Genomic DNA, 27,195 nt, shown 5'->3' on the forward strand with positions numbered 1-27,195 from the left:
GGGACCTAGAGTCCTCACGGAAACTGAAACTAAAAAAAAACAAGGCCTTACAAACGTACCATCTCTCGACGGAACGAAATTGTCTACATAATGGATAATTTTAGCGTTTAACACAAAGGAATCAATTGCAGGGGTAGATACTTACAAGTTCTGATGGACGGCCTTGAACATCAAGAATTCACCACCACGAGAACTCGAATTGTTATTGGACTTGAAAAAATCAGAGATCAAAACTTGGTTGTTGAGCCATAATTTTGCCGAAATTATGATCGTTTGATCAGCGTGAAATTGACCGAAAGATACATCCTTATTTCCTTCTAGACGAACAAAGCAATGTAACAAAGCCTTGATCCAGAAGATAAAAGGGTATCCTCTAAGGGAGAACGAAGTCGAGGCGGTGAATCTCTGGTACAAATCGCCAAACACCAAAGGAGGTGGGTTTGACATGAAAGGAGACCAGAGCTATGGGCGGGTTGGATTATTTGACGGATGCTCTACAAAATTCGAGGATTTATCAACAGAGGCGCGGCCAATCGAAAAATCAATAATATCAGCCGACTGGATGAAGGCAAATATTTCTCGAGTTTCTAAGATGTTGCCAGCATTGACACCAGGATGAAGAGTTGAACGGATTCTTCTTTTGTATGTACCGATGGTTCTTTCTAAAGATCGTGCAGAGTAACAACGCAAGGGACTATATTAAAATCAGGTTAGACGGTGGATTTCTTTGCACTAGTACTATTATTTTAACTTACCCCATTCTTTTAATCATATACACAATATGATTTAATTGATGCATATTAGACTTGTAAATGGTACGGGAGATCGTTTCTTGGACAAGGCACGTATCCAGATAATCAAACCAAGTGTCAAATGATCTATCAGATTGGATGATTAGTGAGTTAGATATTTATAAGGCATTTGTAATATGTAGCTAATTACCTTTCGATTTCTTTAAGGTTGGACTCGGTTACAACCCACTGCAAACTAAGTTTAATGCCTCGGGAGAGAGCAATAAATGACTTTGTGGTACTACTGGCGGGAAGGAGAGGTGCGACAATTGTAGGTACCACATACAGCAACCAAGCAATCCAATCAACAGATCGATACATAGAACGGACGTTGTCGGAATGTATGCCCTTGAAAGAGCCACTGAAATCTGTGGGGATATTACAGCGCGAATCGTTCATCGATTGTTGAATCTTGGCAAAGTTCGCAGGGGAAAGGAGAAAAGGGTACTTGGATTCGTGACCAACAAATTTAAACCGGGCATTGTACCTTGGGGAAAGAAGATCAAAGCAGAGTTTGCTGACATTGGAGAACATATGCAGCTCATCGCAAAAGAAGAAATCTATTCCCAAGAAGGTATTTAATCGACCAAAAGGACTTGGTTTTTTGATGCCATAAGTGTTATCAGCGTTGGGCTTTGGGTGTAAAATGTAAGTACAAAGTAGACGGGAATATAAAATGTGAGAACTTACGGATAACAAGGATTCCTTACTTCTCATAGCATACCCCTTTCAATGAAGTACATGCCACCTTTTTTGTCTTCAACAGGGTGAACACCTTCAACTAATCGAATAAAGGAGACGAATAAGTTTTCTAAATCGTAAAAGTTGGAATTTAACACATACCCAAACAAAATCTACATCCATGGAACCCTGTTTGGCCACCAAACATTAACAGCCGCTGTTTGATTTCAACACCATCAGCAATAACCCCGAAACAAAATACGTTAGACGTAGCAACATGTTCACCATTACGCTTAACGACAAGCGGTTGTTTGCTTAATTGATCAAGGCTTCTAATTATGGGACGGAGGTACGACTCAAAATTTGTTTTGGTATCGCCGAAAAAAATTGCTACTTGGAAGGTATATTCATCCGTATATCTGTTAATTAAATGATAAAGTTATTAATAATAATTTGAAGTATATCTACAGATATGTGATACATTACCTAATGGACGGATCGATACTGGGGATGATGACATGTACCATTACCATACTTTGTCGGGAAACCTTGGATGTGAAACCATCGACGCAGAGAACAATGGCCAAATCATGCTTACCCGAGAAAAGCCCCTTCGCTTTCAGCTCCTTGAAAGCCAAACCAGAGAAAAAGTCGGTGTAAGGATCGTCTTCCTCCATACCATCAATGACCTCTCGGTATTGCTCGACCTCCTTACGGAAATTATTGCAGGTCAGCATATGAGCAAGATGATCACCGATGTCGACCATTTTGACAACAGATGTTGCACGTCTTACGGCACCACACTGAGGACAAGCAGCCATATTGACATCGATGATGGGATCAAAAAGATAGCAACCCTTCTTCGAACATATCTCATACTCGCGGACAAAATCAAGTTGTAATCTTCTTTTGATCATGGCAAGGCCAGCTTCTTGAGCATGAAATTTCTTCTTCTGGATTGATGCTAAAAAAAGGGAAGTCAATTAGTATCATTATTATAATTTAAAACTGATCGATAATTTTAGTAACTTACTGGATCGTTCTCTGTTCGTAAAAAACTCCAACAATCTCTTCATTTCTATCACTGCTTCGACTGTCATGTTTGACTTTACGCAACTATACATGAATTGGATACTGTCATATTCATTATTGTTGAATGGATGTTCAGGAATAAGAATATCCTTGGTGTCGGGATCTTGATACATTTGGGCTAATATGGAGCATTATTGGGTAAGCATAAGTGTTTAAAATTTCAATTATCGTTACGAACCTTCATCTGTGTCTTCTTCAGTTACAGTTGGCTCCGCAGCAGAGGGAAGAATGATCTCCCTTACATACGCCATTTCTTCCATTCTACTACGTTGTTCAAAGTCCACATCAGGGATGTCACTATCCAAGAACTCATTACAATCCAATGCTTCGTCAAAACGTTGTTCCGCAGGGATAGTCTCGACATTGACATGCGCGAAAGGAACGGTATGGACAGCATCCATGTCCACATCATTTGCTTCACTATTTGCTTGATTTGTATTGGCAGCAGGAGACATAAAGCTCGTGATACGGTGGGCTCTGCCCTGTCTATGGACTCTTGAAGGTGTAAGCGATTTCTGAATTCGATTAGGTTGCAGCATGATTTTAAAATATTTGAATTAAACAAGTAAGTGAAATTATATGGGCCTGTTTTTTATAGGTTTTATATTCATTATAGAATTAGACTATCACAGGTCGGAACCACTTAAAATTCTTATGCCGTCATGGCTGCCAAGCAAATTGGCTTTCAAATACACGAACCTGTCGGGAGCTGTTGTCAAATTGTCTTCCCAAAACGGCGTTCAGAATTAATGATACAATACTGTGATTGGTGTATGCGAACCATACAAATCGAAGCTAAGTAACTGACAAAATGTTATAAATACTAAACATTTATACTAAATCATTGATATTATTCTAAATAATTATTTTTAAAATTTATAACATGAACCCCAACAATATTGCATTATCCAACGCCGATTTTATCCGTCTTTACGAAACTGCCATCAATCGTATGGAAGCGAAGTGGGAGACTAAGTTTGCTCAGTTAACTGCAGATATGAATCGTGGATTTCGTAATGTTCCTGTAGCCGTGAGCAATCACATGTACCTGAAATCTGGAGAACATTGTAAGTGCTGCAGTCAACCCAAAAAGCTTCAAAGATCCAACAGCAAGGCCTCCATCCAAAAGCCACTCGCAGTAGAGTCAGCAGGTATGAAATATCAAACATTTTCGGTTTATCTTGTAACAGTATTTTGGTTTTAATATTCTTACTTTGCGACTTATAGAGCATCTGCAAGATCAACTCCGTCGAGCAATTGCGCACTACAAGGATAATGGTCTGGTCGAAAAAATTGATGCCATGATGATAATTTTGGATCTAGATCAATTGAAATGCGTAAGGAGAACAAGATCGAAGACTTTGAGATCGTGACCGAGGCGTATCTCAAGTCAATATCGTCTGAGCTTTGCAGCGATCAGGATATCACGGCTAGAGCCAAAGAGTCATACAACAACGTCCATTCCCTGTGTAAGCATTTTGTCGTAGCATATCTCGGTGACAAATTGCTGACACATTTCACATGGAGCTCACTTGATGTCAAGGTCCGTAAGGAGATGACCGCCTTGTTTGAGTACATCGTTCTGTTCTGGAACAAGCGTGTGGGTATAAGTGGATTCCCAACAACTTTCGCCGCTGAGATGATCTCGGATGCAGAAGCTCACACCCCGGTGATGCCACTGTACCGTGCCGACAAGAACTGGATGGCACGTCGTATGCTGATTTCAGCCATTCAAACTGCTGTCCCAGTTAAAGTAAGTAATATTTTTGTATACAATGGTTCATAATGTGGTATCTAACTAAGTTTATTGTATGATCAGCCAGTACGACGTCCAGTTTCCTCAGGCGTTTCCAACAACTTTGACAGCTTGGGGTTATCCGAAGAGCCTCTGGGTAACACGTCCACATTCAATGTCAGCATGAGTACGTTGAGTTCTTTTGGGCGGGTCAGAATGCTAGACGACGATGCTCCGTCAGTCTCTTCTGGCAGAGACATTCTCAACTGTTTGTCTGACGATGTGTTTGACGATGTGCTTGACGAGGTGTCCGAGGAGGTGTCTGAGGAGGTGTCTGGTGCGAAGAGACAGCTTGCCAATTCAAATGTAGAAGGTGAAAGAAGAAAAAGTCAACGGTCTCGTAATGCTTAGATCCGTTTTTTTAAAAGTCAACTAAAAAAATTTTGTATAAAAAACCTTCTATTTTTTCTTAAAATAAAATTTTTTCTTTTCTTTCCCCAACAATATCTTTTTGTATTTAGCTTTGATGTATGTGTATGATAATATATATATTATATATTTGTGAATATAGAGGTGTCCAGCCCCCATCCTATCCCTAACCATAAGGTAAACTAGTAGTGGACTTCTCGCATCCGTGAAGGTAAGTTCAATATTCTTCTGTGCAACTAACTAAACCTGCTCTTTTTGATTGTAGCCATTCAATTGTAATGTAAGACAGTGATTATATTTGATTGTATTATACTCTAACACTGTAGTCTATAGATATAATGCATACAAAACTCTCGCTAGCCTAGGCTAAGGTAAATAACTAAATGATTGTGACCTGTGTAAGCCACCCATTAATAATTTAACTCTAGATATGTAGCTTTTCTATTCGTATAATACTCTTACGTATCAATACAAAGCACGCGATAGGATAAGGTAAATAAAATAGCACTGTAATCTACATAAGCCACCCACTAATATTTTTAATTTTAGGTATGTAGCTTTTCTATTTGTATAATACCCTTCCATTGTACCTGTAATTTCACCTCATAATCCATAATCCCTTTCGCCGTTATTATTTTATAAACATTTAATAAAAAATAAATAAAATTTTTCATAACATAAACACATAACTGTTCATAATACAAGGGTATAAAATTTGATAAGCAAGGGAAAATTTAAGGATACCGCTGAAATACGGCCAATAATAGTAAAACAATTGATGGCATTCGTGATAAATACGACCAATAATAGTATCGCATTCTTGATAAATACGGCCAAAAAGTGTAGAAATTGATCGCATTCGCGAAGATTACGGTCAAAAAGTGAAGAAATTGATCGCATTCGCGAAGATTACGGTCAAAAAGTGTGAAAATTGGCCGCCATCGCCGCGATTACGGTGAAAAAAATGACCGCCATCGCCGCGATCACGGTGAAAAATTGACCGCCGTCGCGGCGATTGCGGTCAAAAATTCATCGCATTTTTGCTGGTTATTATTTGATCAAAAATTGACCGCGATAGAAATTTTGCGGTGATATATTATAGCAATAATATGAGAAGATACCTACTAGTTATACAAATAAAAAGGAAGAGCGGTTTACAAAGTATTTAATAATAATAAATGATTATAATGGGAAGGGGAAGGATACAAGATAATCGACATGGAACGGGGAAGACGATGTAAAGGGGGAGTATTTATATCTTTTCAGATAACATGGGTTTGCATTTAAGAATGTCTTGGCTTACTTATTAGTCTTAGTGTTGGTTTCAGCTTAAGTGGCCGAGACCCATGAGTCATGATTACTAATCTCTTGGAAGGTCGTGGAAGGTTCTGGACACTGGGGTTGTTGAATCTCAGCATGAGATTCCAGAACATTCCAATAGTCCGGGATTAGTGGTCAAGGGCAAAGTGCAAAGTACGTGGTTCATGACAGTTGTATTCGTTGTGTATAAACGAAATCCACATTTTTAAGTTTAATAAAGTTCAGTTCCTTATTGCAATCTGGTTAATACTCTTCTTATTTTCTTTTTTGTCTTTGGATTTTTCAATGCAGTTGTGGTCATTCACAAATGTCTTCGAAAGTTTTAATGGGCATTATTGTTATTTTTAAGATATTTTGTAAAGTATTTTCTTCATCATTGTGTCCATTCATATTCTGCTTACGTTGTGTATAATTCACAAATTCTTTATACGATGCCAAAACTATTTCAATCAGCAATCAGTACTTGGTGTGTCAAGTAATTCCATCGATTACCAGATATTAGTCTTTGTAATAACTTCATTGCTACCAAATCATTATTTGCAAATTCTTTTGTTGATGGAGATCAGAGTTGCTCCGGTAAATACGTTGACTGTTCGAAATATTTTCCCATCAATTGTATCTGTTCAATCAAATATTGTTAAGCCTTTTAATTATCTTTTAACAATTTAAGTACTACTTCATCAACAATGATTGTAAGGTGTCGTATCTGGTTTTAAAATGCGCTATCCTATGCTAAACTTGATATAAATACTGCTTATATAAACAAACGGCACAAATAAAACACCACGTAGGTTTTTTGGCCACAAACTCCAGTTAACTGCTCGCACATTGTTCTCTGTTCGTAATATTTGGGAGATATATTCTTTATATAAAGCTAGGATTGTTATAAAAATCCTTATTACTGTGTCAGTCAAACTTTTTGGTTAGTTGACGCAAGTATTTTTTGGCTTTTAAATCTGAATGTGTCGTGTCTTACCTCCTTTATGGTAGAAACTTTTTTTTAACCATTCAATTAGACTGCCCAGGCTATAGGAATTTTATTAAAACTATTCCTACATCTTTATAAATTTTTTTCGACTTCTGAGGGATATTTTTTGCCTTTATGTAAATTATACTTTTACCAAAGTATTTTTTGGCTGGTAACAGTTACTTGGAATTTTGTTCTCATACTTGCTCCATGAACGTACAAATTTTTCCTAAAACTGTCTAAATTGCGTCAGTCCTTTACAAGTGTCGGAGAAAATATTTTCAGCTTACATGGTCGGGTTTTTATGTATTTAAAAAATTTTCAAGGTAAATACGGTGCCTATTCAGTTGCTGTTTGCCCGATATACAGTGGAGAGATTTCCTTTATCATGCCAAAACTACTCCAATTATTTATTAGTACTGGTTCTTGGCATAAAATTACCTACCATACCGATTGGTAAAATTTTTAATAACTTACTCCGTACTCGCTGGTATTTAAGCACGTCTTCCCATTTTCCATCCAAAAAAGTATGGAAGAACCAAGTTAATTTCAAGTAACTGCTGATTATAATATATTTTATACACTGCATCACTTGATACTTGGTAATTTATTCCATTAACTTAATAGTTTTTTCGTCAAAACTAACTATTTCATTTTTGTTCGACCTTTGGCTATTTTCGGGTAAAAATGTCAAAATTCATTCGGTGAACAACTCTGTTTGTGGAAGCAAGTATTCTTCTGTCTGTCCTGTCCGCCTTTCCGCTCTTGACATTTGCCGATTGTATATTTATGAGATATCAAACCAAGCGGACTATTGTACGCAATTTGATAAATATCCCAAAAATAGGGTCATCCACTCAAATATTCCAGTATCAAGCAGATAATTCGCTCTTAATAGTTGGAGATACAATCTCATCCTTCGACCCAACGTTTACCATGCGGCTAATTTAACGCTCATCAACTAGAACTTGTTTATTAATTCCTATAATCTTATATAGAAAAAACCGTCGATGCTCTTAAAGATTAGTGTCGATTATCTTTCGAACCGGATTTTTACTTGTTCGTGACCGTATATCTAAAACATGAGTATACCATTAGACTCTATTCATCTAACTTCATACCCATAAAAATCAAAAAACCGAAGAAACGTCTTTGCCCTAGAAATATACCATTAGCAAGCCACGAAAACATTCATTATAACTTTATGTAGTTCCAACTTTCATCCAGGGTTGCTATCTCTGGTAAGGCTGGGCCTTCTGAGGGAAGACTGGTGTAGTGCGCCAAGTGTATGTCACTAAAACATAAATAAGTCAATGAGATCACCGTTCTTTGGACAAGAATAAAACCATTAAAAGGGCTCGTTTTTTTACGTATGATGGCGTTCGTGCATTTATCGATCACTATTTCGTCCGGGGTTGCTCTGCGGCTTCTTCTTCTGCCGCCCCTGTGTCTATGGCTTCTTTTTCTGCGGCTTCTCTTGCGGCTCCTCCTGCGGCTCCTCCTACGGCTTCCTTTATGGCTGCTTCTCCTGCGGCTTCTCCTGCGGCTACTCTTGCGGGTTCTCCTGTGGCTTCTCCTGTGGCTCAAGGTACGGCTCCTCCTGCGGCTAGTCCCGCGCCTTTTTCTGCGGCTCCTTCTGCGGCTCCCTTTGTGGCGGCCCCTCCCCCTGATTTTTTCGCCCGTCAGTATAAAGGTAAGTTTGTTACCATGGCAATGGTTATTCGATAAAAGGAACCTGCATCTAATGTTGTCTCTCTCTCTAGTTGGTGACGTTTTCGACGTTTTCCTGGTGAGATTGTACACCCAATCACCACCACCACAAATGCCATTCCCTTCCCCTTTGCTCGTGTCGCTAGAGGGCAGTTGGAGTTGAATACGGTCGTAGGGAAGTAAAATTTCTTACAAGGAAACATGGTCGCAGCACAGGTTCGAAACATTCTTCTGGCTTTGATCCTTTTTTAAATGAATGATGGCGTGCTCACCGTGCGCCAACGTGCTTGTAAGTTGTTCAACGATGTTTTCAAAATCACCTTAACTTATCTATCTTTATCATACAAAAAAGTAGTGCTGCACTCACCCAACCCAACACGTTCTGAGTTGGAATCAATCCGACTCGCGTTGAAACTTGGAGCCTTTCTTGCTCCCATTGTAGAGGACGCAGGTATTACCGCTTTGTTGTTGGTGGACTTGTTCCCTCCGTCCAAATTACAACGGGCAAGAGCAGCAGTCGTTGCGGACTATCGAAATTTTTTGCAGGTTTAAACTGGCGTGAGTTATTCCAAAAACAACGGGTGCCTTCAGTTCTCGCTTCCGGTGTCGAAACATTGCGGGACTTCTACAATCAGTTTTTTAAAAACAAAAACAAAACATTTTTTTTTGTTGACGACATTCATAGTACAGAGAGTGAGAGATTGAGTGACAATGAGAAAGATCTTGAGCTAGGTACCAGATCCTCTAACCTGAAAACCGATTTTTTTTGAACAGAGTGTTGTGTTTATAGGAAAGTAAAATTATAACGCAGTATATAAGTAATATGAGACTGTTTATAAGATTGACTTTATTATGAAATAAAATGAACAAGTATTTATATAAAAATCACTATCTGCTGTGCCACTATCTTTAGTGTATCTTTGAAGTTGTTATCATTTTCCCAGTGTATATCCTGTTAGCTTTAACTGCTTATTTTGTAGATATGTTACACTTGGAATTACTGTCATCTTAGACACATTGTCCTTCACTGTGTTCTTGTAACCTTGTGATATGATAGTACTAACTATCTATATTGGGTAATTGATTCCATCATCATTCTTAATGTATTGATGTCATAGATATGGATTTATTTAATGTAGCAACAATATAGCAGATTACCACACACAGAATCTCTGACCTGATAAGGGAATTGTTATTTTCACCCCTTCTTTTCGTATTTTTACCCCCTCGATTTGTTCTGGTCTTTTTTGACCTATAGAACTGCGTATTTGATTTCACTTATCTTTTGACATTTCGGCGGGACTGCTCTGTCAAAGCATTAATAAATTGTACCTTTTTACTTTCATCCCAATCCCGTTACGTTTGTTTTAACTTTTATTGTTTTAATGTCTTTATCAAACGGAAACACCTCTTACGTTTCTGACGATGATTTGCAGGAGCCCCTTCCCTTTCGAACCAGAAGAAATTTTGAAAGTGTCTACGAAGTAGATGATTTTAACGATGATCACGACAATGATCTCGACGAAAAACTCGAGGGCGAAACCTTCGTCGTTTTGTCTACTTCTGCCCCATCTCAACTTGAGTTTAGCTCTTGCGAAACACTCGAAAAGAATGTGATCGATCACTGCAAGGACAACGGCTACCTTGTTTCTTTGGGCCGTTCTCGTTACTACCCCGATCGTCGACTTAAGTCTTTGGATTTCAAGTGCGATCGCAATGAAAAAAACAGCAGTACGTCCACGGGTAAAATACTTTCGAAGACAGGACGCAACGAATGCCCTTTCAAGTGGGTGGTCGGTTCCAGTGGGGGAAAAGATCAGGGTGTTTATACTGCAAAATTCACCCTGCACTTAAACCATTCTGGACATAATCATGAGTCTGCTAATTTTCTCGCTGGTCATTCCACTGCATGCTCGATTGGAGAGAATCACATGAAGGTAATCAAGGATATGACGATTGCTAATAGCTCACCTCAAGATATCTTGATTTACGTTCGCTAAAACTTCTCTGGTGATTACTTCAGACCTATTACGCTTTACTATGCCAGACAGAAGATTCGTGAAGAGTTTTTTGATTGTAACTCTCCTTTGCAAGCTCTCTTGAATCAGTTCTCTAAAGCCGACTCTGGATTTATTTACGCGTACAACTGGAATGAGGCGGTACCATCAAAAACCTTTTTTTGCGCACTCTCATTCATCGGAAATGGTTGTGTGTTTTCCTCAAGTGCTTTTGATGGATTGCACTTAAAAAACCAACAAATTTGGTATGCCATTGTTGCACGTTGTTGGCATGGATTGCTTCAATAAGACATTTTTTATGTGCGGTGTTTTTTTAAAACAGGAAACCCAAGCCAATTATGAGTGGGCGGTTTCAACATTATGTATGAAGTTGTTTTGGTGCTATTTAGAGGATTGCGCTCCTAGCATTATTGATATTGACCGTCATTTGGCATTAAAAGGTGCTTTAGAGACAATTTTAGAATCCAGCACAATTCTTATCTGCCGTTAGCATATCAACAAGAACGTGTTGGCCAAATGTAAAAAATATTTTTTAACCGATGATGACTGGAATAAGTTTAAGGTCAGATGGAATCGATGTATGAACAGTTACAATGCAGAAGAATAGGAGCAAAACTGGAGTGTCCTGAGAGATAATTACGGGTTGAACGTAAGATACCTCCCACTGTTTCCGTATCGTGAGTCAACATGGTTGCCGTTGAAAGAACATTTTGCCAACCCTTGGATCAATAAGCACCTTCACCTTGGCACCATCAATACATCCAGAGTTGACGGTGCTCATAACAAGTTGAAGCCAAGACTGATGGTGTCTACCAATCATTTACACAACGTTGCTAATTTGGTGAAGAGCACTATTACAAATCAATTACTTCTGATTGGATGAAAGAAATACAAAGTATATAAAAAAACAATGGTACTATAGGTACGATTATAAGTCCTTGTTACTTTATTTGCCTGAAGTTTTAACTATGAAATAATGTGGTCTATTTATACTATTTTAAAAGCTGACTGTTATTAAAATTGCTAGTCCATAAATATCATATTTCGAAATGATCTAGTTACCGCTAAAACTTTTACAAATACTACTTTTTCAAACTTATGCTATAAATAAGACTTATTCTTCAACGTGGGCATTTGTTTTGCAAAATCCTATGGTTATCTGGTCGTTTTTAGATATCTGTCCCTATTATTTCGTAGATGTCTAATTGATATGATTCTAAAACTGTTAAAACATGGCTTGGAATTGTGGCTGTTTGACGTTTTGTGTCTTGACACCATTATCTTTTAAGTTCATGTATCCGATCTGCTTTATAGGATATACTTTTTATAACGACTTAAATACATAGAAAAGATAATTCCTAATATATTAAAACTATTTCCACATTTTTATAAATTGTTCTCGACTTTCAAGAAATATGTTTTTGTCTTTGTCTTGTATATGCTTTTTTTTTAATTCCTTTCGGCTTGAGACGAAATCAAGATTTTTTGTTTTGATACTTTGCATAGCCGGGTAGGCAACGGTGTTTTAGATATCCGTACAATGAAGGTTGTTTAAACGTGTGCCAAAATAATAGTATTTGTTCATATGGTTATTTTCTTGGTTTTTAGTGACGAATTATATTGAATACCGCATTCATTCCTCTTCGCTTTGCCGACTATATTCCAAATATATTTCAATTCTTTTCCTGTCCGGAAAGGTACTATTGACGGCTTATTAGGTGTTTATCATGCTCCCACTACTTTGTCAGTTCTGTTGTGTTTAGAGGTAAGTAAAAATTATAAGGCAGTTTATGAATAATTTGAGACTGTTTATAAGATTGTCTTTATTATGAAATTAAATGAACAAGTATTAATATATAAAAATAATAGGAATTAGGAATTGTAAAAAACAGTCACAAAGTTACGAATTTTTTGAGGGGGTGCGGGGGTTTCCCCCGCAAGAGGGTTGGGGGGTTTGGGGGGAGGGGGAACCCCTCCACCCAAGAATACGGCCCATATTATTTAGCATTAAATTGTTACCTTCTGAAAAACAATATTCCTTTTTTTTTTACAGCGCTGTGTTTTTAAAGCATGATTTTTTTATGGCGTAATATTTCTGAGCCGAGATACAAAATTAGAGGATGGGAAAACCACTCCTCCCAAGAATGCGACCCATAATATTAAACGTTAGACTAAAAAAAAAAGATCGTATATAAAAACTGATTGTTTGGAGAAAGTCATAATATAAAAAGTGACTTTTACGGAAAAAATCATTGCAAATAAAATTGTTACTATGGGGTTTTCGGGGTGGAGGTTACACTCCGGCTCAGTGTAACAACGAATAGTATTAAGCATTATATTATCGAGTTTAGAGAAACAGTCTATGAACACTTTTTCACAAACAATATGTCATTATTCGAGAACAACTGGAAAATTGATTGTTTTAGGTCGATGAAGGGGTCGCCTTTGAAATCAATATTTTGGATTATCAAGTCTTTTATTATGAAACAAAAACACTGCGCATAGAATAGCTAATCAGATAAATAAACAATTAATACTTTTTGCGTAGATCAACTTTCCTGCCTGGGTCTAGGGATATCGTCTTTTTTCAAGATATTTATACATATATTGAGAAGCATCAAAGTTTTCTCCAGTATCAAACTAATAATAGGTAGTGTAGCTTAAGTTATAATGGTGCAAGGGCTTCATGGTTAATTAATATATGTTAAGTTTGTTGTTTCAAAAACAGGCCTGCGGCAGCACGAGGCTTTTTCAAAGCGCAGCGTACCGAACCATAGTGTAGGTCAAAAATTTACCGCAGCGCAGCGAAGGTCAAATTTTTACCGAAACGGAGGTTTGGTTTGAAAAAGCCTCGTTTATATAAAAAAGACTATCTGCTGTATCACTATCTTTAGTGTATCTTTGACGTTGTTATCATTTTCCCAGTGTGTATCCTGTTACCTTTAACTGCTTATTTTGTAAATATGTTACACTTGGAATTACTGTCATCTTAGACACATTGTACTTCCATATCTTTAGTAAGCCTTTGTCACTGTGTTCTTGCAACCTTGTGATATGATAGTACTAACTATCTATATTGGGTAATTGATTCCTTAATCATTCTTAATGTATTGATGTCATAGATATGGATTTATTTAATGTAGCAATAATATAGTAGATCACCACAAGTTCCTGATTGCCGTTTCGAATATTTCCATAAATACTTGGTATATACTGCTTCCATTATGTATGGTAATCCTTAGTAACTAAACATTTCATGAAATAGAAGGCCGATTACTTCGTATTTGTTGTCTATCAATGTAACAAATATTTCATCGCAAAATGATCAATGTATCGTAGGCATTTCATTTTAGAACAGAACCTCTCAGTTTAATTTTGTTCTACGTGTTCATTTACGTTAGACTATGCAAAATTGCGGTATGGGTAAGCCCGTTTTAGGATTTGTAACATTGTATATATTTCGTTGGGATCTGAGTCTAAAACAAAATTCCGCGTCTAAAGTTTTCCCCTCGGCCAGATACGACAAAATATTGAAAATCCGCTTTTTGTATCTACATTTTTAAAAAATGTTACACGTTGTTACGAATTTTCTAGTCAGGAGTAAATTCCTCTGGTACTGTACTCATGTCTATTTAATCCTATTTCTGTATTGAAGATCTTATCTATTTTTTCTTTTTCTTTGAATTAAATGTTTTCTACTATGATACAGTTTATATATGTTAATACTAATAGATATAATGTCTGTTTCTTTGGTCGTCACCTTAATAATTATTCTATTCTGCGCTTGCCCCGCTCCACTCCTCACAGGCCCACTAATTTGAACGAATCGTCTTGGTTAATTCTGTTTATAACTCTGTTAAATACATCATTACTAAAACCAGTCTCCAAAGCAATGATACGATTAGGGCAGTATTGTACGAAACAAAAATTTGGTAGACTCAAAAATGTGTGATATGTTTGGGATAAAAAATATTCTAGTAAAGCTTATAAAAAAGAAGGGTTTAACTTCTTATAAGAGTGATAATAGCTTATACATTTTTTATGAAGCGCTTTCAACCGGATAAATAACTTAATAATAACAAAAGACGGAAAAAAGAAAATGTTCACAAAGTGTCCCTATGATATGAGTATGTGATGTCGTTAGAAAATGCAAAAACCTCAAACAGTTAGGATAGTTTAGAGGTCACCGTATATATGTTTTTGAAATCCAACGCACGTTTAAGGACGTTCCGAAATGATTTGCAACTTATCTTATATGTGAAATTAACTAAGATAATTCCCATACAAGCTTAGAATGCTTGAACCATTTTTGAACCGTTTCCAATTGCTTATAATATATTTTAGTTGTTAGTGTGGTGATCCACCTACTATTGTTACTAATCACACCATAAAACAATATTAAAATTAAATCTCACTTCATCACCCCATACATTATTACATCACAACACGAACTAATCTCTTATACATTATATCATATCCAACTACAAGCACTATTTTAGTGCTGTGTAACTTATCCATCAAACTAAATTCATAATCCGATTTCTCTTAACATATATAAATATGCAAACTGATAGTTAGAATAGAACCCTCAATCTTTGAATCTACTTTTACTCTTAATAAAACTTATAAGCAGTCTCAAAGTATTTTATTGTTTTTCTCTTTTTTAATCTATCCTCGACTATCACAGTTAGTTAAATGTAATCAGTGAACTCTTAAGTGTCGGATCTGTATTGATAACGGACCGGAATTCCCTGAAGTATCGCATAACAACGGATAGCGGACCGGAGTGCCCTGAAGTCAACGGATTTTCAGGGATAACGGACCGGAATATCCTGAAGTCAACGGATTTTGAGGGATAACGGACCGGAGTACCCTAACGTCAACGGATTTTCAGGGATAACGGACCGGAGTACCCTGAAATGAACGGATTTTGAGGGATAACGGACCAGAGTACCCAAACCTATTGGATCTTGACGGATAACGGACCAGAATTCTCAGATTTGTATGATTTAGGCTGCTGACATGAAACAAAATATATTGAGATCTTAAATAGGAGATGTACTAATATGGACAAGGTCCGTTGTTTTTTTAAAATGTTTTTTTATCAATATTTTTTTCCTAAATTGAATTTTGTCAAAAATAATGTTGTCATATTTTGTTATTATTAAACTATTATTAATCTACTGCTTAAAAATGAAAAATTTGTGGGCATCGAATGTGAAGCCTCCAAAAATAAACGGTCCTAAAATGGACTACTAAAATGCCAAAATACAAAATAAATTTTATAACTGCTTCCTTACCTTAATTTTTTTAAAATGAACAATCAAAACAACAACAACAACCCTATCAATCACCAATTTATTGAAGTGACACCGAATCGTGTAACCTATGGTAGCAACCGTCCCATGTTACTACTGTCTCAGAAGAACAGGAGGATCCTGTCGTCGTTCCTGCTGCTGCTGCCGTTTCCTCTGCTGCACCTGCTACTGCCACTGCTGATGCCACGGATGCTGCTGCGACTATTAAGTTTCGGATACCAGATACACGCGCTCAAAATGGAATTCAGCAAGCACCTTTGCTCTTATTGAATTGCATGCTGATTACAACAACCGGTTGGAGTCCAATCGTACGCTAGCTAAACAAAATGAGTTGTACCGTGCATGTTGCACTCATTCAAGACAAAAAACAGCACCAATGGAAGATGACTTTTGAGTCCATTGAAGTCTAAGTGGTATGCTCTACGTGCTGCTTTCAGACATCGTAATGATAGGTTGAATCCAACTGGTACGGTACCGATTGAAAACTGGTTTTACCATGATGCGATGGAGAACCCTACCAGTGAGATGCTCACCGTGACGCCAACTACTGTGTATACCTCTCTTGCTGGAGAGACGACAGATAATCGTGGTGAAGTTGCTGTGCTAGACAAGTAAGTGCCGTCAAAAGCGATGGTGCTGAGAAGGGTGTGGTTCGTGGGGCAGCCAGTTAAAGTAGAGCGGTCAACCAAACGATCGAGCATCTGGTCACCTCCATGAATGAGATCGAGGCACGTCGTTTGGATCATGGAGAGTCGGAGCGTAGAAAGTTTGCTAAATATGTTGCTCGTTCGACAACGTTTCTCGGTCAGATGTTGGAGTCCGTGGCGAAACTGGACCAGATGCAGTCTCGCATTGCTGAGTAGATGCAGGTCGGTCTGAATATCCAGTGCCTGATGCTAATGGTGATGAAAGGGGATTTTGGCTCAAGCAACAACAACGCCACCAGCTACAATCCCTTTGAAAACGGTGACTAAAATTACACCAACAACACCAGCCCCTACTTCCGCGCAGATGTCAATGGTGTTCCTGTCGCCAATGACTATCAGTTCAACAGTACTTCTGCCAGCAGCACCAGCGCGTACAACAACACCGACGCCAGCAACATCGTCGTCAGCAGCACCCTTCCCAACAGCATCCTCCCATACAAGCCCCTCTGCCAATGATATGACGATCGATGGCAGTGTCACGACGGTTTCTCCTGTTCCGTCAGACTTGCTGGATATCATCTATCCTTCGTCCGATGAATATAAATTTCATAACATCCACTAAAATATAATGGGGTTTTTTCTTCAATAATAAATTTGTTTTATTTTTCAAAACATTTTGGTACTTAACACATTTAAGGAAAAGCTGCATTAAAGATGCGCAAGCGGGCTCGGTTACCTATAACACATGTATCACCCTGCTCTCCAACTACAAGACCAGCAGGCTCAAGAAACACACCATCGAAACCTAGCTCCCCTCTTGCCGTTCATGCATTGTGTAGAATAGCACACGACCCGATGATATTATTGATATCCAAATTATCATACACGTAAATATGAAATTGTGTGAATCTCCGCCGATGAACGAACTTACCAAAAGTTCTTTCAATGGCCAATCTTCTGGTTGAATGCGAATAGTTGAATAACCTCTTGCGCAGATCCCGGAGACATTCACCTTCAGGGAATGGTGTAACCAAAATGGCAATGGTCGGATAGGCCGAATCACCGAGAAAATAAGATCCATTAGGGAAGTAATGCCCAGGATTGGTCATAATCTTCAAGCTGAGATCACTGGAATTATAGGCTGAGGCGTCATGACTTCTGCCTAGTGTATTAAAAATAAATTAGCTTCCAACTCTCATATTTATATTGGTCATTATTACCAGAGTCTCGTACACGAATGTAAGTAAACCTACATGTATCGTCACAAACAGCGGTAAGTCTAATGGTGTAGTTGTTTTTTCTGTCACGGAACCCTGCTCCATAAGCGACTGGAGTTGGCTTACGAATGGTAAAGTTTTTGCCATCAATAGCACCAATTGCATCAGGAATACTCACACCAGGACCTTTGTCGAATCTAGCAGATATAGCACCCACCATGGATGAGTTCGTAGGCTAATCAATCATATAGCCAAGCACATCCTTGATGGCCTTCACCGTATGCCTCGTGAAATTGGTATAGCAGCCATACGAAACACCATACAGGACATACATGTTTCTAATCCAAGATGACAATTGGCTAGTCTCAAAAGAAAGGTAGCTATCTGGATGTAGATAGGAACGTGGTTTGGTGTCTTGAAATCAAATTCGGGATGAGTAGACAACCTGTTGACAAGCCAATTGAAAGAGTCCCTTCCCATTCGATATGTGGCACGGAAGCTATCAACTTGGTTTTCGTCGTCGTCGTTGAGGTTGGGATGTTGTACCTCCCAAAAAGTGTATCTTTCAGACACTCTTGTGGCACCCACACCGACAGTTCGCGTTCTGGTGATAATTGCCCCGGTCATGAACAAAGGCATGGAAGTAATAGCCATTCCAAATTGACTCGTAAAAATCGGCAGCAAAAAAGTCGTACTGCAATTGCTGTTCTCTAAGCAAATGCACATTACTGACAGTAAGGTGCAGAGGTCTACAATTTTTGGTTCTCGGCAGCAATGCTTTCTCTAAATGCATAAAGAACATCTTGTTGTTGGCTTAACATTTTAAAAAAGAGAAAAATTTGTTGGTCAGTTTGAGAATTTATTGAGAAATTTAATTGAAACAGAGAAGACGAAAAAACAAAAGGTAAAACAGGAACAAAAGAAAAAAAAATCTTGCCGATTTCTTAGCAAAATCGAATTGCACTAGTTCCAGGATAATATTTATTTTTATTTTTTATATTTTTTTAAAAATCAGGTTTTGGAAAAAGATTGACCTTCAAAAAAAAAAAAATTAAAAAAAAACGGCTCTTGTCTACATTAGTACATCTCCTATTTAAGATATCAATATATTTTGATCGATGTGAGCATCCTAAACTTGTTTCTTCTAAAAATAGAACCCAGTCAGGAAAATGAGGTTTGTGTAGATGCCGGTATTTAAACGTACTTTTTACAATGGCTACTGATGTCTAGAGCTCAAGAGTAGTATTATTCGATAGCTCTCATTTTTGTACATTTAAATCAAAAAATGGTATACGCATCCAAATCAAATTGCTTGTCGCTATGGGAACAAGGGAAGACGACATTGAACTAGAAAGACCGTGGGACCAAGAGACCAAGAGACCAAGTGACCAAGTGACCAAGTGACCAAGTGACCAAGTGACCAAGTGACCAAGTGACCAAGAGACCAAGAGACCAAAAGACCTAGAGACCAAGAGACTAAGATAACAAGAGACGGAGAGAAAAGTTTATAAAAAGTATTAAAAGTGAAAGAAAGATGAAAAAAGGCCCCCTATTTATACTTTTTTTTCAACTGCTGCGCCCCAAATTTTTTTTTTAGGGTAAAAACATTTTATCACGCCATATTTAAAAATTGACGCAAAAGATTTTTAAAAGAAAAAGTATGAAAGGGGGTTCTTTTCCTTTTCTCTCTTCTTTCTTTCTTTTTTATTTTTTCATAAACATAAATTTATTTTTTAAACATGAATCTCTCTAACGAACTTTTTGCTACTGCTCTCCCTCGTTCTCAAACTTCTTCTTCTGCTAATGGTAAGTCTATTTTTTATTTTTTATTTTTTAGTTGTTACTTATACATACATATATAAGCTGTACGTCGTGCCCATTCTCAGGATATCCGTTCCTCTACCCGTCCTGCCTCTTTGACTTCCGACGTCACTCCTGCCCAGGTTAGTTTGAACTCTGATTCAGATACTGAATCCAACTATGACGATGCTGCTAGTAACTTCGACAGTGACTCCGACTGTGTTGCTTCCTCCGTCGTTGTTGGTAAATTCGCTGGGAGAGAATTCGATGATAGTGAAGATGATCGCGAATTAAACGACGATAGTCAGGTTGTTAACTTTGCCAACGTCGTATCAATTCTGGAGAAATCGTCCGAACATGATAGTAAGTAAAGACATTTATATATTTCTCTTTTCTTTTATTAACACGTGTTTATTATAAGATGTTGCCTCATTTACCTATTTCCTTGCTCCTGTCCATGGTGCTGTTGATTCCAAGGGCTGATATGCCAGATTGTTTGCTGGTCGTAACAATAGAATTGTTGACCAAGATGAGGTCTTGATCGTGAACAGCACCGATTTTGTTGAAGAACTGGAAATCTGTGAAGTAAATGTCGATGCCTTCATCACTCACGGCTTGCGTAACATTCCCTTGCTCCCGGATAACTGTGTGCGCTTTTACCTGAGCCCTCCCTTTAGTACTCGTATCACTCGTTTGGATTACGGCACGTATGAGCACCACAATATCAAGATGCCTGTTAAGGACTACCATCACACGTTACGTTTTACGATGGATGGCCAATGCCATCTGGAAATCCATATCATGTTTCCAAACATGAAGGAGCTTGGTGTGGAAATGCGTACTGAAACCTCTATACCATGATCAATCTCTGCTAAATTTCTTGAAAAGGTACCAGGCTGTCTTGTTTTTTTTTTCAGAAAATCCAAAATATGAGTTTAATAGCCACATGAATTAACCCCGATAATAGAACCAGTAGATATAACTATCGGCATTCTGAAACTATTGGAGAGCCACTTGTGCTAATAGTAGTTTGTCTTGAAAACTGCAAGACGAAATAATTCGTGTATTTTTTATTTTTTTAATTTCAACAATTTTTCTGCGGGCAAAATATTTAAACACACCTTCTAAGTAAAAACCATTTATTTTAGAGCGATTTAATAGGAGTCACGGTAAAGCAATTGTCCAAGCTCAACTTTAAACACGAAGTGGTTTTAAAATTATTAGTACTTTTTTTATACGCGAATATATACTCTATCTGTTTCGCCTGCGGCATTAAAAAATATTTAAACACCATACGGTATCACGAAAAAATGTCAACGGGTCCGCACTTGTTTATTCAGAAATTCCTTAATTTAGATTTAATAATATTGTTATGCGATCAAGATGACAAGGGTTTCAATGCAGCAAAAGTCAGAAAAAGATTTGACAATTAGTAACTGTTGTTAAGACACTGGTATTATTTCTTAAAGGATAACGTGAATATAGTTTATTAACACTGGAGTTAATAATAAAGTAGTTATGAAAGTGAGCACCAGATTGGAAGTAGTCAACTTAAGAAATCTTATAATATAGAGTTTTTAGGATAAGAAGATAATCAACGATGATTTTAAGAGGGCGTAATTAATATAAATATAAACTGATTGCCAAGATTAAAAAGAAAAGTAATTATGTTATTATAAACAACATTTTATATACCGTTTTAATAATAAAGAGATTCAAGTCCTAGTGTGAAATATGAACTTTGAGTTAATTGTTGTATGAAAAGTATAGACTTAAGATAAACAAGAAGTATGAAAGTTGAGGGAAACACAAAGGAGTCAATTACAAATTATTAAGAAAGTAGATTTTTAGTTAAGATAAACCTGAAGTAATATTTATTAGAAAAAAAAGCGACGTATTTATAGAAAAGATCCTATCCTGTGTAACACCAAGTCAATTTAGATTGGCTGCAACACCATGTCTAATGTAAGTGAGATATTAATAACTTAATCTGTACCCATTTTGACTCTTTACAACTTACTTTCGGATTCTTTTGAACCAGTATCCTTAGTTTCTCCCTTTGCGCCGTTTCCGGTTTGCAAAAAAAGGAAAACTGCTTTACTATAATCGACCATGTATTTCTTCATTCGTCCACGAATGTCTTCCATCGTACGGTAAGTTACCTTTTTTTCACAAAAATAATCTAAACACTTTAAGGTTAATCTTCTCTTGGACATATAAACTCTATATGCGCCTTTTTGGTTTTTGGTTGGTGTGAGAAGGTTCAAGTTTTTTGCATTATTATCCAAAAGGAAAACAAGAAGGCGGGCATCTGATGACAAATCATCATCGCCTGCTACATCAGTTTCCTATTCAACTTTGGCCTTGTTTGTTTTGGTAGCTGTGTTGGGCTTGGAAGGTGTCTCCTCTGGTTTAGTAGTTGTCTTTAATGGCTTGACAACTCTTGGCTTTGGGTTTGGCTTGACAGGTGTTTGCTTGGAATTGGTACTACGCTTGGTCATGTTAATAGTATTAAAGAAGTCTATTATTGATCCAGATTAAAACGTTCTTCTTTTATACTTTTAAGATAGACACAAATAACCAATCGCTGACCTGAAATCACATTGAGTCATCAGTAGCGGATGTTATATTGGTTGCAAACATGCTCATTAATTCTATGTCTTTGTTCGCCACTTTTCTATCTTATCTAAAATTGATACGACTTATCGGATACACATTTATAATTTTTATTGCTTATATTACTAATACATACAGTCATACTTGATCATTAAATGTGGCAATGATTTGATATTTCGTGTTTTTTCTCTGCATTTATAAAATGGGATAGTTATCAGGGGAAATATGGGGGTCTCTATTTGAAAAAGTGGGAAAGCGATTTTATTGGATAAAAAAAAGTTTCCCATTTTTTTGGGAAACTTTTTTTTTTCAAACTGAGACCCCTTAATATGTCAGTTCGTGGATTCCGCCGCATGGAAAGGAAAATAAAAATCCTGGACTTTGTGATGATAATTGACTGAAAACATGACGACGTCGTCTCAAGTCCGATGGTAGAGAAAAGAGTACGGAAGAAGATGACAGAAAAAGAAGCAGAGGTACATGGAGTGTTACGAATAAGAGCAAATGTAAGATTCCAAGGAAGGGCCATACTTGATAAGTGTGGTTCAGTGGTAGTCTATCATTTTAATACACCAAGTAAATTATATTTTTGACACATGTTTTATTTAATTGATGTCATGTTATGTTAGATAAAAGGGGTAGAGTTGTAAAGGGAATGATGATAAATTGGAAAAGAACCTGTTTGAAAGATAAAAGACTAAAAATAAGACAAATTTAAGATGATGTCAGTTTGATAAGAAAACAAGATAAACGAGTGATGACGGGATGGAATGTAGTCAAGATAAAGTCTTGTTAAAGGGGGTGATGTGGTCATGGGATGAAATGATGTATCATGGGAAAATGAAAGAAGATAAACTGGATTTCATGCGACGTGAGAAAAAAAGACATGATACATGTTTGGCTGCTATTATTAGATAAATGATTTCAAAAAGATATAAAATAAGATTTTTCTTTTACGAAATGGTTTATTATTTCTTTCCCAACTATTATCTTGTTAATACACTAAATGGACCCTACTATTCGGAGACAATTTTTAGAATACTTGCAAAACGAGGTGAATAACATTGCTCGAGACTTATTTGACTTGCTGGAGGAAGGTGGAGTTCGCTTTGTGTCTGAGAACAATCGAATATTCTTTGGACATATGGTTCATGGGCATTTAAATTTGGCCAATCGTGCCATTGACATTGTTCCCTTGTTGCGTCGAGACGAAGGAGGAGAGCCTGTCTTGGCCCCGTTTGTGGAGGAACCTGTGGAGGAACCTGTGGAGGAACAACAAGGAACTCGACGTAATCAACGTGTTGAGGAGGTTATGACGCGCCGACTAATCCGACATGACACGGAGCGATATCTGACGAGGTTGACTAAATGCTCCAACATTATCAGCAACATGATTCGTGGAAATGGGCCTGGTAATCAGTTCAATGATATGATGCGATCCAGAAACATTGGGCAATACACGACTTTGTTGATAAACATGTGTTTTGTTATGAACGATAACACTAGCAATACTCGCGTGTTAAAAAATATTTTTTGTATGATGATGCGCGTGATGTATAACGAGTTTACGCGAAGATTGGTTCTAGGAGGGCTTGCGGCCAGACGATTGATGATCCAAAATGGCATTCCAGGACTATCATTTACGGCGAATTTGAACCGCGGTGACCGCGTAGAACGTGTCCATGAAGAGGTAGGAATGGCTGAGGTGATGGCAATTGAACTCCTGACTATAAGAAGCTACAGGGGTAGTTTTTGGACTTTTGAAGAGGAACTGGACCTCTTGTTGCAACACCCATTGGCAGATTCCCTACAAAATCTGCCTATTCCGGCAACCCAATGGATTACGGATAACATGAGAGCGCAGTTGACCAGGGTGACTGACGTGGAGGTCGCATTGACGGCGCCCAATGGGATTTATGAGCAAAACATGGATATGAATAATTTCTTTTAAAATTTCTTTTTTTGTAATAAATATGTCTGTTCCACTACTATTTCTAGTTTTGTTTAAACATGACGATGTGACACGTGTGAAAGGGAGTCTTTTTTTAGATTATGAAAGAGTTTGTTTTTTTTGCGAGAAATTTGATCCAGAATAATAGGCTTTCTCACGGCAATAAGTTCTTGTATGTTGTCGTTAGTCTATTTTCGTAATGTGGTTAGTGTTGGGTTTTTTGTGAAGTGTGGCCTGAAATGCGATTTATGTTTAAAATGGGGTTCCGATTTATAAATGTGGGAAAATTGGGGACCTTTTTTATGATTTATAAAAGTAAGATTTTAATTGGGTTTTGTTCTTTTTTCATTCTACAATTAAAACTTTTTTATAATATGTGTAATATTCGATGTCTAAGAGACAATAATTTCAATCAAATATAATATACTTCTTTTTTAAATGCTTAATTTGCTCTTGTATATATATTATATGTTCATGTTTGTTAAGTCGGTGATTTGTATTTGTTGTATTAGTGATTCTTATATGTTCCGTATTTACATTAGAGTAGTTGTTATTATGGTGAGATAGTCTTGTGATACACCAATATGAATAAAGCTACAAAGGAGTATATAACCATCATGATCCAGGAGGCGTTGCGAGAAGAGTCTGTGACTGGTTTGAGGGACTTGAGAGACATTCTGGACAATAGCGGTGCTTGGTTGTGTGGACCAGTTCATTGAGAGGTTGTGTTGACGACGCGTCGCGAAATCCAGCTGGTGCGTGATACTGTTAGTATTCGTGTGCATGTGTATGCCGATAAGGAAAGAACTGACTGGTAAGGTATGACGGTGGTGGAACTTAGGAAGAGTCAGGAGGAACGCCAAGTGCGAGAGGAGGAACAAGCGGAGGTCGAAATGTTCTTCGAAGTTGACTTGGAACGGGTGTTTGGTTCTCAGATTACCGCTCTTGAGGTAATTGAATTGAGTGACGATAATGTCATGGATGACGCGGAGATGCGTTTTGTAACGATCAAGCTCGTGACAATAATGCGTAAGAATACGACTGACGCTTATTTTTCTGTGTTGGCGGATCGTGCTGCCTTGTTGGATACTGTAACAACAAGAATTGGAACAAAAGATGCCTTTGAGACGTTGTTGCAGGCGGATAACTTGCAAATGTTTACGTCCTATTTGAACCAGTTGCAAGCTACTTTGACTGTACGAAAGAGCGCGGGTTATGTGATGACAAATATTTTGTGTTGGTATCATTACTTGTTGGTGATGGAGTCCAAATAACGACCGGCCCACCTGCCGGTCAAGATTTAAATGACGACCAGTCAATCGGCCGGTCAAGATTTAAATGACGACCAGTCAATCGGCCGGTCGACAATTAGAAAACAAACATTCACTCCACCGGTCGCCAGCAAAAAATCCCTCAATGCTAATAAAGGTTCCCCGTATGTCTGGTTATTTGCGTCGTAACTGATGCATCGTTAAAATGATTCCATGTCTTTATAAATCAGCAGTTCTAACGAGCTGCTTTACAGTTTAAAAGAGCCAGCTATTCGTAGTAATGTGTAGTGGGTTTTAGGTTTATAAAAAGAAAAAGAAAAGATTTTTTTAAGATTTTATTAAATACTCACCGGAGCATCACTCAGAAAAAGGATTGTTTATTATTTATAAATGAAAAAGAGATTGTTTACTATAAAAAAACTATTCTTGACAACCTGGAGGAATATGGGCAAAGAGCAGCTTGCCCTTCACTACAACAAATTTACCATCAGCTCCAATTTATGGGATGATACGAAAAGTATCGAAACAGGCACGGTGGAGTAATTGATGAAAGTGAGTAGCTTCCCTTTCCTCGACCATCCATCATCAGGTTGGCATATACTACACATTTGTACGCCAGATACCAACCTTTTTGAATTGGTTTTGGACCCTACCATCCACCATGGCTTGAGCGAAAGCCAAACGTCGGTCGTCAGGAATAGGAAAGACCAAGCAAAAGTACTGGATGCGGTTATCCACCTGAACACTTCTGATCTTGACCCGGACCTCAACGCTGTCATCTCTTTCTGCCAGTTTCAATATGGAGAAGGCATCTTCAAAATGGAATATTTCCACCAGATCCACGGCGACGTACGTTCTGCTGGACTGCAACATGGACGAAATGTCAGATACGTAATAACGCAGAACAAGGGTGTGTGCTTGTTTGTTTAAAGAAAGAGCAGCGCAAAAAACATCCAGATGAGGCACCATGCCCTGATTAAGGCTTCCCTACAAGGCCTTTCCAAAAACATTGCCGACAGGTGGTGTTCGCATGGTTGCCTTTTGTCTTTTAGCAATTGGTGACTCTGGCATGGGGATAGCTCTTTTCGTAGATTGCTCTTGGCATATATCCATAGCATCATTATCATCCGAAAGGACGGGCATCCTACTTGCATGAGGCATATGTAGCATAGGTGATCTTGTTGGCATGGCCGAATTGGACATGGAGGTGGATGGCGTGTTGCCAACGTTGAATTCATGTTTTTCGAACATGACTTCTTGCTCGTGATTAACTTTACCTTGTTGCTTGAAGATCCAGTATGAACTCTCTTGCTAGAAAAAGACTTGGTAGGAATAGCTACGGGGAAAAAAGAGGATTAAAATTAGGATACATATTTCATTCTTTCCAATTAAAACCAGTGGGCCGGTTAAATCCTATCAGTCTTTCCGGGGGCGTTTTCTACATCAGCGGACCCAATCACGTGCGGATAATATAATAAACATATTTTTATTTTTTAAAACTTTACGAATATTGGATCGTGGTAGGATGTTAAAGATATATATCTTCCACTTTGTTCTACATCAAAGTTTACAAAAATATTATCTATATGAGTACCCTTGTTTGTTGTACTAAATAAGTCAGGAAGTGCGGAT

The 27,195-nt window shown here is 37.7% G+C and overlaps 5 protein-coding genes across 5 annotated transcripts; 4 read left to right on the plus strand and 1 right to left on the minus strand.

Annotated features, from left to right (window-relative positions):
* The first annotated feature begins 3,229 nt into the window (after window positions 1-3,229).
* Window positions 3,230-4,805, plus strand: EV154DRAFT_581686 (uncharacterized protein). Its single transcript, XM_051606649.1, has 4 exons — window positions 3,230-3,715; window positions 3,792-3,901; window positions 3,955-4,317; window positions 4,384-4,805. The coding sequence occupies exons 1-4, from the start codon at window positions 3,448-3,450 to the stop codon at window positions 4,708-4,710; spliced, it is 1,068 nt and encodes a 355-aa protein (XP_051450977.1). The 5' UTR covers window positions 3,230-3,447; the 3' UTR covers window positions 4,711-4,805.
* Window positions 4,806-19,664: 14,859 nt separating this feature from the next.
* EV154DRAFT_571085 (uncharacterized protein) lies at window positions 19,665-20,586 on the plus strand (the record flags this gene model as incomplete). The annotated part of the gene is made up of 4 exons (XM_051606234.1): window positions 19,665-19,731; window positions 19,789-20,088; window positions 20,147-20,185; window positions 20,255-20,586. 4 exons carry the CDS (start codon window positions 19,665-19,667, stop codon window positions 20,584-20,586), a joined length of 738 nt encoding a protein of 245 aa, XP_051450978.1.
* A 2,761-nt stretch (window positions 20,587-23,347) lies between these two features.
* Window positions 23,348-24,292, plus strand: EV154DRAFT_487946 (uncharacterized protein; the record flags this gene model as incomplete). The annotated part of the gene is made up of 1 exon (XM_051599042.1): window positions 23,348-24,292. The coding sequence occupies one exon, from the start codon at window positions 23,348-23,350 to the stop codon at window positions 24,290-24,292; it is 945 nt and encodes a 314-aa protein (XP_051450979.1).
* Window positions 24,293-25,113: 821 nt separating this feature from the next.
* On the plus strand, window positions 25,114-25,851 carry EV154DRAFT_487947 (uncharacterized protein; the record flags this gene model as incomplete). Its single annotated transcript, XM_051599043.1, has 2 exons — window positions 25,114-25,532; window positions 25,797-25,851. 2 exons carry the CDS (start codon window positions 25,114-25,116, stop codon window positions 25,849-25,851), a joined length of 474 nt encoding a protein of 157 aa, XP_051450980.1.
* Window positions 25,852-26,163: 312 nt separating this feature from the next.
* On the minus strand, window positions 26,164-26,814 carry EV154DRAFT_487948 (uncharacterized protein; the record flags this gene model as incomplete). The annotated part of the gene is made up of 2 exons (XM_051599044.1): window positions 26,164-26,550; window positions 26,572-26,814. The coding sequence occupies 2 exons, from the start codon at window positions 26,812-26,814 to the stop codon at window positions 26,164-26,166; spliced, it is 630 nt and encodes a 209-aa protein (XP_051450981.1).
* Between the last annotated feature and the right edge of the window lie 381 nt (window positions 26,815-27,195).

The sequence above is a fragment of the Mucor mucedo genome (genome assembly GCF_025094135.1).
Source record: "Mucor mucedo strain NRRL 3635 chromosome Unknown EV154scaffold_212, whole genome shotgun sequence".
Lineage (NCBI taxonomy): Eukaryota > Fungi > Mucoromycota > Mucoromycetes > Mucorales > Mucoraceae > Mucor > Mucor mucedo.

Coding starts and splice junctions, on each gene's coding strand:
- EV154DRAFT_581686 (XM_051606649.1), top strand. CDS start 3,448: ATGAACCCCAACAATATTGCATTATCCAACGCCGATTTTATCCGTCTT. Junction 3,902..3,954: donor ATCTAGATCAATTGAAATGC/GTAAGGAGAACA, acceptor GCGTATCTCAAG/TCAATATCGTCTGAGCTTTG. Junction 4,318..4,383: donor AAACTGCTGTCCCAGTTAAA/GTAAGTAATATT, acceptor TTGTATGATCAG/CCAGTACGACGTCCAGTTTC.